At 38.0% G+C, this 13,319-nt stretch overlaps 1 protein-coding gene across 1 annotated transcript in view; it reads left to right on the forward strand.

Moving 5' to 3' along the window:
- RANBP17 (RAN binding protein 17) overlaps positions 1–13,319 on the forward strand; it is a 349,537-nt gene that overhangs the window by 18,072 nt on the left and 318,146 nt on the right. Inside the window, exon 3 of the mRNA XM_036752901.1 lies at positions 12,222–12,312. Within this exon, the coding sequence (XP_036608796.1) occupies positions 12,222–12,312 (91 nt within the window). The remainder of the gene's footprint in view (positions 1–12,221; positions 12,313–13,319) is intronic.

Raw genomic sequence — 13,319 nt, forward strand, 5'->3', positions numbered from 1 at the left:
GTTTGGGTATTAGTACCATATTTGTGTCATTAAAAAGAATTTGGTAGGACTCCTTCTTCACCTATTTTCCCAAATAGTCTACAAAGTATAGGAATTAATTGTTCTTTAAATGTTTGATAAAATTCCCATGTAAAACCATCTGGCCCTGGAGATTTTTTTCCTAGGGATTTCATTGATAGCTTCCTCAATTTCTTTTTCAGAGATGGGGTTATTTAGAAATTTTACTTCCTCTTCTGTTAACCTGGGATATTTATGTTTTTGTAGATATTCATCCATATCCCTAAGGTTGTCAAATTTATGGGCATACAATTGGGCAAAATAACTCCTAATTATTGTTTTATTTCCTCTTCATTAGAGGTGAATTCACTTTTTTCATTTTTGATAGTGGTAATTTGATTTTCTTCTTTCTTTTTTTAAATCAAATTGACCAAAGGTTTATCAATTGTATTGGTTTTTTCATAAAACCAGCTCTTTGTTCTATTTATTAATTCAATAGTTTTCTTGGTTTCAATTTTATTAATTTCTCCTTTGATTTTCAGTATTTCTAATTTGGTATTTAATTGGGGATTTTCAATTTGTTCTTTTTCTAGCTTCTTCAGTTGCATGCCCAATTCATTGATCTCCTTTTTCTCTATTTTATTCATGTAAGCATTTAGAGATATAAAACTTCCCCTAACAACTGCTTTTGCTGCATCCCATAAGTTTTGGTATATTGTCTCATTGTTGTCATTCTCTTGAATGAAGTTATTGTTTCTCTGATTTCTTCTTTGGCCCACTCATTCTTTAGAATTAGATTATTTAGTTTCCAATTAATTTTTAACTTGTTTTTCCATGGTTCTTTATTACAAATAATTTTTATTGCATCGTGTTTTGAAAAGGATGCTTTGACTACTTCTGCCTTTCTGCACTGGATTGTGAGGTTTTTATGCCCTAGCACGTGGTCAATTTTTGAGTATGTGACATGTAAGACTGAGAAGAAAGTATATTCCTTTTTATCCCCATTCAGTTTTCTCCAGAGGTCTATCATATCTGCCTTTTCTAAAATTCTGTTCACTTCCTTAACTTCTATCTTATTTATTTTGAGGTGAGATTTATCAAGTTCAGAAAGGGGGAGGTTGAGATCTCCCATTATTATACTTTTGCTGTCTGTTTCTTCCTGTAACTCCTTTGACCTCTCCTCTAAGAATTTGCATGCCATACCACTTGGTACATATATGATAAACAATGATATTGCTTCATTGTTTATGGTGCCTTTTAGCAGGATGTAGTGTCCTTCCTTATCTCTTTTAATTAAATCTATCTTTACTTTTGCTTTGTCTGAGATTAGGATTGCTACAGTTGCTTTTTTTACTTTAGCTGACATAATATATTTTACTCTAGCCTTTTACCTTTACCCTGTGTGTATCCCCCTGTTTCAAATGTGTTTCTTGTAAACAACATATTGTAGGATTATGGTTTTTAATCCATTCTGCTGTCTGCTTCCGTTTTATGGGAGAGTTCATCCTATTCACATTCACAGTTATGATTTCTATCTGTGTCTTTTTCTCCATCCTATTTCCCCCTGTTTATGCTTTTATTTCTCCCTTTCCCCTTCCACTCCTCAACAAAGTTTTGTTTTTACTGTCGCCTTCCTCAGTTTACCCTCTGTCTTACTTCCCCTCCCTTATCTTACCGTTTTCCACTTGCTACTTCTTCCCTCCCTTCTGACCACCCCCCTCCCTTTTTTCCCCCTTTCCCCTCTTACTGCCTGTAGGACAAGTTAGATTTCTATACTTATCAGGGTATGTTATTCCCTTCTTGAACCAAATCAGATGACAGTAAAGCTCAAATACTGCTCTTCTCCCTCCCTTCTTTCCCTCTACTATAATGTGGTTTTGTGACTCTTCATTTGATGTAATTTACCCTTTTCTACTACCTCCTTACCTCTTCTTCCATAACCCTCCCTTTACATCTCTTAATTATGTTTTTTATCCTTATATCAGTTATTTTGTACAGACGTTCACAATCTATATGTATCCCTTTCCATTGTCATAATAGCTGTACTATTCCCAAGATTGACATATGTATGTATATATATACATACATGTACATATATACACACACATACACAATCCTGTATGAAGATGTAAATAATCCGCTCTTGTTGATTAATAAGGTTTTTGGGGACTTTTTCCCCCATTTACCTTTTTATGTCTCTCTTAAATTTTCTGTTTGAAGATCAAATTTTCCATTTAGTTCTGCCCTTTTCATCAGGAAGGTCTGGAATTCCCTTATTTCATTGACTATCCATCTCCTTGCCTGAAAAATTTTGCTTAATTTTGCTGGGTAATTGATCCTTGGTTGTAGTCCCAGCTCCTTTGCCCTTCAGAATATCATATTCCAGTTTCTCCTGTCATTTAATGTGGAAGCCGAGAGATCCTGCATGATTCTGACTGTAGTTCCACGATATTTGAGTTGTTTCTTTTTGGCTGCTTGCAGTATTTTCTCCTTGACTTTGTAATTCTGAAATTTGGCTATAATATTTCTTGGTGTTTTCAATTTGGGAACTCTTTTAGGGGGGTGATCGGTGGATTCTTTCAATGACTGTTTTGTCCTCTGGTTCTAGGACCTCTGGGCAGTTATCTTTGATAATTTCTTTGAAGATATTGTCAAGGCTCTTTTATTCATCATGGATTTCCGGTAGACCAATAATTCTTAAATTGTCTCTCCTGGATCTGTTTTCCAGGTCAGTTGTTTTTCCAATCAGATATTTCACATTTTTTTTTCTATTTTTTCATTCTTTACATTTTGTTTGACTACTTCTTGATGCCTCATAGAGTCATTAGCTTCCACTTGCTCAATTCTAATTTCTAATGAGTTGCTATTTCTAATGAGGTATCTAATGATACCTAGAGTTTTGCTTTTGAGTCTCCTTTTCCAATTGGTTGATTTTACCTCTCAGGGTGTCATTTTCTCTATTTAGATTCTGAATCTCCATAGCCATTTCGCCAGTCTTATTTTTTAAGGACTTGATTTTGTCAGTGTTTTTTTTTTTTTTCCATTTTTTCCATTTTTTCTTTTACCTCCCTAATTTGGTTTTGGTCATCCTTTAGCTCTTCCAGTAATGCTTTTTGAGGTACCAGATGTGGGTATAGCGTCATTGCTGTCCTATTCCAAATTGTTATTTTAGTCATTCCTGTCTCCATAAAAAGAATCAATAGTCCTTGGTTTTTTTGTGTTCTTCTTCATGTTGGTTAGCCTTTTCCTGGCTTTACAATGAATTTCTGCTTTGGGGGCTCAGGGCTCTCTGTCCCAGGTTTCTTATTCTGGGGATTGTGAGTCTAGTTACTGGCTTTGTGTATTGTAGCCTTCAGTTTCCTGAGGTGTGGGGGAGGGGTCTGGCTGCCTGATGTCTCCTCTTCCCCTGGGGCTGCTCTCCAGCACTGTTGCTCTTCAGCAATGGTCTCAGCTGTTTGTTGTTTGTGCTGGTGTCTGCCTCTTCCCTTGGGGGTGCAAGGGTACATCTGGGCTCCTGGTGTTGACCCCTGCTGGCTCTTCCCTTCTGGGACTCAGGAACTCCCACTGCTTGGCCACTGAAGCCCCACTTCTGTGTCCACTATTCCAGTGTTTTTTCCTGAGGAATTCTCTGGGTGGGGGGGGGTAGGGATTAGAGCCCTTTACCTGGCCATTATGTCTCCCAGAAATTCAAGAAGATTGCATTTCATACCTCTGGGCTGCAAGCCTCAGGAGTTGATGTCTCATAGCCAGAGGCATTTCGCTGCTGCCTCTCTACGCTTCCACAGACTGCTGTCCTGTGTTGGGAGGCCTGGGGATCTCCGCCAGTTTCAGGTGTCCAGCTTTCTCCCAGCCTGTCTCACACATTGATTTCCACAGCTACCTCTGCTTTTGTGCTGTCTGGAGCAGCTCCTCATGCTGAGTGCTCTCCCAGCCTACAGATTCATCCTGTTGGCCTTTCAGACTCTCCCGGCTAGGAAATTTGCCTCACTCAGACTGCTCGCGGTTTCTAACTCTCTCAAATCTGCTCTGATTCACTTTTTTATAGGAATCTGATAGAACTTGTGAGAGAGGTCTGGTAAGATGCTGTTTTCATGTGGTCATCTTGGCTCCTCCCCTTGTGTTTGCTGTTTTTTAATTCGCAGATTTGGGGTCACCTGGCTGGAGGTGTACTTCCTCCCAATGGTCTGTTATTCGAAATTATGTAAAGAAGTGAACAAAATATTCTTCCAATATTGATACAAATTATTATAACTTAATTTCCTTAACTGTTCATTCAATAATCCTTTCATTCTTTCAGTTAACCCAGGTGCTTGTGGATAATATGGAATATGATGTATCCATTCTGTATTGTTTAATATACAGTATCTCTTCATTTCATTACCTTTGAAATGTGACTCATTGTTGCTTTGAATCTGCATTGGGGTTCCATAATATAGGCTTATGATACCTAGAGTTTTACAGGTATTTTTCTGGGTTTCATTCTTATAAGGACATGCCACTAGTACACCTGAATAGACGTCAACACAAGTACATGTAAATTTACATCCTTTATCTTGGAGTAGGGGTCCAGTATAATCTATCTTCCATATTTGGGCTAGAACTTTTCCCCTTGCTATCTCTCCGGTTACCACCTGACGTATATAACGTTCCTCTGCTATTTGTTTTAAGATACTAATACCTCTATCTTGTGGCCACTGGTGTGTGGCCTGGACCCCTAAATGACCAGCAGTTTGATGGACCCATTTTGTTAGTACCAGATCATCAGTTGGTGTCAGAGTAAAGACAATATGTTGAGTAGCAATCTTTGCTAGTCACTCAGCATGTGCATTGTACTTGTATTCTGGCATGGTGAGGGCCACGTGAGTATCTACATGAAAAACTGACAAATTAGTAACTGGAGACATGTCCCACATATCTTCCCATAATTCTTTGCCCCAGACTTGTTTGCCATGAATTTCCCAATTTTGATTTTTCCACATGAGCATCCATGTAGCTAACCCATTAGCTACTGCCCATGAATCAGTGAATATATTAAACTGTCCTCCTCTCTCTCTGTTTTGATAGCTTGATGTACTGCCATAAGTTCAGCATACTATCCCGGTACTTTCCAAAGTCCACGTAGTACATTGGTTAAAGGCTACTGCTTCTAATATCTTTTATCGCCCAAATATTTTGCTGTCGCATCAGTAAACCATGCATGTTTTTTTTATTCTTCAGTTAATCCATCATATCCCTCATTCCATTTTACCAAGGACCATACCAACTGTTGCTTTGGTTCAGGGGTGTATCATTTCCCTCAGTATCTATGTTTGCTATATATTCATGTAAAGCAGAAACTCCGCTTTTGCCTGCTTTAGATCTATTTTGAATATTCCATTTCCATTTAATTATTCTAGCCTCTTGTGCATGTCCAATTCTGTGAGAAGCTGGGGTACTCATCACTCAGGTCATAATTGGGATTCTAGGCCTTAGTATTACTTCATGGTCCAGAATCAGTTGTTTAGTCTCTACCAAAGCCCAATATGCAGCTAACAACTGCTTTTCAAAAGGGGAATATTGAACTCTAGGTGAAGGAAGTTTCCTAGACTAAAATCCTAAGGGCATATTTTGGCTTTGTTGTTTTTGCCATAAACTCCTGTTTGCATATTCATCCTGTACAGTCACTTGTAATTCCACCAGGCCACTTTGCATAGGCCATAAGTCTAGGTCCAATTATATAGCAGCCTTGGCTTCTTCAAAAACTTTATTCTGCTCAAGTTCCCAATCAAATTCATATTTTTTCCTAGTAACTTTGTATAAGGGTTTCAAAATCTGTCTTAGATGTGGAATGTGATGCCTCCAATATCCAAATAATCCTATAAACTTTTGAGACTCTTTCTTATTGGTAGGGATAGGAAAATCCTGAATCTTTTGTCGGGCTTGTGGAAGAATCTCTCCCAGCCCCTTATTCTCTCATATGCCCCAACATTTTATGGTTTGAGCTGGCCTTTGAGTCTTTGCAGGGTTAATTTCCCATTCTTTGCATTTTACATGCTCAGTTAAAAGTGTCAAAGCTCTTCTCCGCTTCTTTTACATTTCTTTCCTTGTATCATAATATCATCTACGTAGTGGGTAAGCTGTACACCAGGTAGGTCTAATTCATCCAAATGTTCAGCCACATTCTTATGACAAATAGTGGGACTATGCAGATATCCTTGTGGCAAGCATGTAAAAGTATATAGTTGGCCTTTCCAAGTGAAAGCCAACTGGTACCATTGTTTAGAATCTATTAGGGTTGTAAAGAAAGCATTGGCTAAATCAATAACTGCGTACCAAGTTCCATCATATTTCTGGATCCTTTCTATTAAGGTAACAGTATCTGGAACAGCAGCATACAAGGGAAGAGTCACCTTATTCAGTTGTCTGTAATCCACTGCGATTCTGCTTGTCCCATTTGACTTTTGGACTGGCCAGATAGGATTATTCCATCAGGTGGTTGTAGGGATTAACACTCTTCCTTTATAGTATTGGTAATTTCATCTTGTCTACCTGGCACACAGTACTGCTTTAAAGTAATTATTTCAGAAGGTTCAGGTAAAGTAATTGGGTCCATTTTTATTTTTCCCACTAAAACTGTATTAATTCCTGTCTTCCTTACTGCAAATTGGTATCTCCCCTCAGGTAAATTTAGAGTCATACCTTTCAATATATCTATTCCAGTGATGTATTCAGGAATTCATACAATTACCACGATATATTATTTTGTAGGTAATTGTCCAGTTTTCATCGTTAGTTTGACTTGTTTGGCTGATATTTCAGTGCCTCCCAGTCCTGTGATGATAACAGGAGTTCTGTGTTTAAACTTATCAGGGTTTCCATATATAAGGGAGACCTCTGCCCCAGTAACTATTAACTACCTAGTTACAGTGTTTTATCCATTTTTCCAATATGTAGTCAAATTGATATGGGGTTTGTGTATTTCTTTAATCTGAGCTGGGGTTCAGCCTATTTCCCACTCTCCCTGAAGGTGTGACAAACTTGGATACAAGGATTCAGGAGGATCTGTAGGGGCAGTTCTTACTTCCCTATTCTGTCTACTGTTAAGCCCCTTTTCTAGGTACATTTTGTATAGCTCATTAGTTGGAATACCATCTATTCTTCCAAAATCTACCCCTGCTCTCAATATGTCTTCTTTTCAGTCTATTCTGACTTTGAATGTGCTGGATATTTACTCTTCTTTCTCCTGGAAATTTATCTTTTCCCCAGTCCCCTAAGTTGCTTCACTGTGAAATCTTATCTAGTACCTCCGAAAGAGGGTGCCCTATTTCCCCAATTAATAGAGTCAGAATTAGGTGCTTATAAGTAGGAGGAGTCATCTTCACTATTACATTTCTATCAGAAACTGCTAAGGGGGAAACATAATAAACCTCAGCATTTCTGGTCATTATTGCTGTCTTCATTTTTTCCTTCTTTAACTTTCTCATATAGTCGCTAAGTGAATACCAGGGTCTATCTCCACTAGGCCACATAGTCAGTAGGATACTCTCTGTTGCATCTTTGTGCTTCTAAAGCTAACGGATTAATCATATTGTTACCTCCTTACATATGGTAAACCCTAAAAGCTTGCTGTACAAAAAGATTCCGACTAATACTTATGAATTTCAAGCAGTCTATACTATCTACCCATACTCCTCTGGCCCCTTCATTACTGATTCTCACCATCCAAGATACTAACGATTCTCCCATCCTTTGGGTGAACCAACTCAAAATACCTGTGACCTCCTGTTGAGTAAAATCCTCAAGTACCTCTATTAACCTGTGTTGTCCCTCCTGGTTCTCCTGCTTTCTTCTTAGTATCGGATGTATGTCTGCCTGAGGAGCTTTACCTAACATTGTTTCATTTTCCACTCACGCACTCTCCTAGCAGTCCATGGTAACTAGGCTCAGCCTACCCTCTTTCCATCTGAATTTTCTCCTACAACAGTTTGTCTCGGCTTTCACATATAAGCCAATAGCCTGTTAGCAAAATCCAGCCTCTCCTATACATCCCTACCAGTTCTTTCCCTGGTTTTATTGATATTCCTTGCAAACATCTTCCTAAATCTCTAGATTCTCCCTTCTTGGTTCCCAGTTTTCACAGGGTCCATGCTTTTAGCCCATTCCCTCGCTGGGGAGGAATAAGGCAAATCCTCCTATCCTGGGATCTCCATTTCTTCCTCTAAAGCCCTTCTGCCTCTAAATAGAGATCTGACACCTTGCGATCCTGTGCGTGATGCGAAATGTGTTGTCAAGGCAATATTCACAGCTCTGATGGTGACAATGAATATGGCCAGCATGCTTCTGAATCACAAAATAAAAGATTCTCCATATAGAAGACAGAAGCAAAACATTTATTCAGACACCAGAAAACCATATCCCCACACCAGCAAACCAAATCCATCATAGCAACCAAGAAGTTAATATACATTATCACAGCAGGGAGCAACTCCATCCCAAAGCCTTCCCCCTGCTTGGGCCTTCCCACAAACACTCACAATCCTAGCTGCCTCCTTGCTTGCTTCCACTCTCTCCCACCACTCTAACTTCTTTGACTAACTTCCTTCCTGTTCCACCTTTTCCTGTTCCACTCGTTCAGCAAGCTCCTCCCACCACATGTGACAAGCTTTCGTATGACTTAACTAGGTCATATGGGCCTATTAATGGATGGAAAGATCTTCAAATTAAGCAAAGATACATTAACAATACAATAACATACTCAGTTAAGTGTAGAAATCTAACTTGCCCTACAGGCAGTAGGAGGGGAAAGGGGAAAGAAACAGGAGGGGAAAGGGGAAAGAAACAGGAGGGGAAAAGGGAAAGAAACGGGAGGGGGTGGTTAGAAGCAAGAAAAGAAGTAGTAAGGGAAAAGGAACAGAAAAGTGAGGGGGACTGATAGAAGGGAAGGAAGATTGAGGGAGGCAGTGGTCAAAAACAAAACTCTTTTAAGGAGGAGAAGAGAGAAGGGAGAAATAAAAGCATAAATGGGGAGTGGAATAGGATGGAGAGAAAGACGCAGATAGTAATCATAACTGTGAATGTGAATGGGATGAACTCTCCCATGAAATGGAGGCAGATAGCAAAATGAATTAAAAAACATAATCCTACAATATGTTGTTTTCAAGAAACACATTTGAAATGGGGATACACACAGGGTAAAGGTAAAAGGCTGGAATAGAATATATTATGCTTCAGCTGAAGTAAAAAAAGCAGAGGTAGCAATCCTAATGTCAGACAAAGCAAAAGCAAAAATAGATCTAATTAAAAGAGATAAGGAAGGAAATTATATCCTGCTAAAAGGCACTTTAGACAATGAAGTAATATCATTTCTAAACATATATGTGCCAAGTGGTATAGCATCCAAGCTCTTAGAGGAGAAGTTAAGGTAGTTATAGGAAGAAATAGACAGCAAAACTATACTAGTGGGGGACCTCAACCTTCCCCTCTCTGAACTTGATAAATCTAACCTCAAAATAAACAAAAAAAAAAGTTAAAGAAGCGAATAGAATTTTAGAAAAAGTTGATATGATAGACCTATGGAGAAAACTGAATAGGGGTAGAAAGGAATATACCTTTTCCTCAGTGGTACATGGGAAACTAAGAAATTAAGTTATCATTCTTTGCAAGATGATATAATGATATACTTAGAGAATCCTAGAGAATCAAGTAAGAAACTACTTGAAATAATAAACAACTTTAGCAAAGTTGCAAGATATAAAATAAGCCCACATAAGTCATTTGCATTTCTAGATATTACTAACTTCAGCAAAATTGCAGGATATAAAATAAACCCACATAAATCCTCAGCATTCCTATACATTACTAACAAAGCCCAACAGTAAGAGATAGAAAGAGAAATTCCATTTAAAGTTACTGTAGACATTATAAAATATTTGGGAGTCTACCTGCCAAAACAAACCCAGGGACTATATGAACACAATTACAAAACACTTTGCACACAAATAAAGTCAGATCTAAATAACTGGAAAAACATCAGTTGCTCATGGGTAGTCTGAGCTAATATAATAAAAATAACAATTCTACTTTAATTTGCTTATTCAGTGCCATACCAATCAAATTACCAAAAATTATTTTATAGAGCTAGAAAAAATATTATCAAAATTCATCTGGAAGAACAAAAGGTCCAGAATGTCAAGGGAATTAAGGAAAAGAAATGTTAGGGAAGGTGGCCTAGCCACACCAGATCTTAAAATGTATTATAAAGCAACGATCATCAAAACCACTTGGTACTGGCTAAGAAATAGAGTGGTAGATCAGTGGAATAGATTAGGTGCACAAGATACAGAAGTCAGTGATTATAGCAATTTACTTTTTGATAAACCTAAAGAGCCATGCCTCCCCCCCCCCCCCACCTCCCCACTTCTGCGATAAGGACTCACTGACAAAAACTACTGGGAAAACTGGAAAATAGTATGGCAGAAACTGGGCATAGACCAACATCTGACACCGTATACCAGAATAAAGTCCAAATGGGTATACGATCTAGGTATAAAAGCTGATACTAAACAAATTAGGGGAGCAAGGAATAGTTTATCTGTCAGATTTATGGAGAATGGAAGAATTTATGACCAAACAAGAGATAGAGGCATTATGAAATGCAAAATTGATAATTTTGACTACATTAAATTGAAAAGTTTTTGCACAAACAAAGCCATTGAAACCAAGATTAGGAGGGAATCAGAAAACTGGGAAAGAATTTTTATAACTAGTATCTCTGAGAAAGGCTTCATTTCTAAAATATATAGAGAACTGAGTCATATTTACAAGAATACAAGTTAATTGATAAATGGTCAAAGGATATGAACAGGCAGTTTTCAGAGGAAGAAATTAAAGCTATCTATAGTCATATGAAAAAATGCTCTAAATCACTATTGATTAGAGATGCAAATCCAAACAACTCTGAGGTACCACATCATACCTATCAGACTGGCTAACATGACAAAACAGGAAAGTGACAAATGTTGGAGAAGACATGGGAAAGTTGGAACAGTAACTCATTCTTGGTAGAGCTATGAGCTGCTACAACCATTCTGGAGGGCAATTTGGAACTATGCCCAAAGGGCTATAAAAATGTGCATACCCTTTGACCCAGCAATACCACTTCTAAGGCTGTATCAAAAGGACCCACATGTACAAAAATATTTATAGCAACTCTTTTTATGGTGGCTAAGAACTGGAAATCGAGGGGACACCCATCAGTTGGGCAAATGGCCGAACAAGTTGTGGTATATGAATGTAATGGAATACTGTTGTGCTATAAGAAATGATGAACAGGCGGGCTTCAGAAAAACCTGGAAAGACTTATATGAACTGATGCTGAGTGAAGTGAGCAGAACCAGGAGAACATTATACACAGTAACAGCCACAGTGTGCGAGGACTGATTTTGATAAATTTAGCCCTTCTCAGCAATGCAAGGACCTGAAACTTCCAAAGGACTCATGCTGGAAAATGCCGTCCACATCCAGAGAAAAATCCATGGAGTTGTAATGCAGAGTGAAGCAGACTGTTTTCTCTTTTGTTTTCTTTCTCATGGTTTCTCCCATTCTTTATAATTCTTCTGTGTAACATGACTAATGTGAAAATGTGTTTAATAGGAATGTATGTGTAGAGCCATTATCAGATTGCATGCCATCTTGGGGAGGGAGAGGAGGAGGGGGAGAAAATTTAAAACTTATGGTAGTGAGTGTTGAAAACTGAAAACAAATTGATAAATTGGGGGGGGGGGATCCAAAAGTAGGTACTTAATATATTCTTATTAAATGATTATAAACTGATTGAAAATCTTGCTGCTATCCAGACACAGGCTAATTTTTGAATCATGAGACTGGTTATTCTTGCTTCTTTGTTGATCAGCTTTATGATCTTGGATGAGTTGCTGCCCCTCTCTTTGTCTGTGTTCTCATATTTTCTAGCTCTACTTTTCTTTGATTCTGTAGTTCGTTCCTGTGATTCCTTGTAGTTATTTGAGGTGGCATATCTCACCACTTTTCTTTCTTAGAAATTTGATGATCATAGCATGACTGTAACATGGTTAAAATTTTTCTGAGCAACCAAAGTGAAAAGGAAAAGAAAAAAATGGCATTCCAAAACATTGGGATTTGAAACACAAATAATTCGATCTGTTCTTTCTTCTTTCATTTGCTCTAGTGAAAGTTAATTAAAAATGCAAAAAAAAATTTTTTTGCAGACATCCTATTCTCAGCTACTTGCAGCAACATGCCTTTCAAAACTTGTCAGCAGAGTGACTCCTCTACCTATTGAACAAAGGATAGATATCCGTAAGTACTTTATTGTGCTCTTTACAAAATAGCAATTTAAAAGGTAGTTTTTCTCTAAATATTTTGCTGAAGTCAGAAGTGTGGTTCCTGATGCTGTTTTAAAATGTTTTGGTTCTTGATTTTTAAAGAGGATTTAAGATGGATTGTCTTCCCTGATGGGGGTGAACAGTGGTGCGAAATTCTGAAATGATTGAAAAATTATTTTCTTTTGCTTTGGAATAGAGTAGATAATGTATTGCACACAAGATTCACCTTCCCAAAATTTTGGCTTTTTTAAAAAGTAATATCCACCTTGACTTACCTTAGACATCTCAAATTCTCTACATCTAAAACAAAATTCTTTATCTTTACCCCAAAACTCACACCTCTGATTTTCCTGATGTCCAAGATTTCACCATTCTTGCAGCCATCAAGTTCACAATTTCAGAGTTGTCATCTCCTCTTTATTTTCTATCACTCTTATAGCCAGTCTTGTTGATTCCTTCTTGTTCCTCCTTAAAACGGTTAACACTGGTCCCTTTCTCTCTATTCATACAGCCACCACACTACTTCAGGCCCTCACCACCTCTATTCTTTACTTCTGTAATAGTTTTCTAATTGGTTTCCCTGTCTCCAGGCCCTCCACTTTCCATCCACTACAGCGCTAAGCTGGTTCCATATTACTTCCCCTAGTACATTCTACACTACAGGTAAATATTACAATATAAATGAATATGAAATATTCTGTCCCTCTCTGGCCAGGCTATTTCCCATTCTAGTAAAGGAAGAGCATTCTCTACTTACCTCCTGAAATTCCTAGCTTTCTTCAAGTTTCAAGAGCCACCTCCGATAAGAGGCCTTTCCTGATCTAGTCCAGTTGTTATTTTCTCTGTCCCTTCCTCATTCTTTGTATTTGCTTTGTTTATCTTTTGTGTTTGCATATTTGTGTACATGTTGTTCCCTACCAGTAAAATGTCGCCTCCTTGAGGGCTGAGCTGGTTTCATTTTTGTCTTTGTGTTCTCAGTGC

This window comes from Trichosurus vulpecula, chromosome 3 (assembly GCF_011100635.1).
Source record: "Trichosurus vulpecula isolate mTriVul1 chromosome 3, mTriVul1.pri, whole genome shotgun sequence".
Lineage (NCBI taxonomy): Eukaryota > Metazoa > Chordata > Mammalia > Diprotodontia > Phalangeridae > Trichosurus > Trichosurus vulpecula.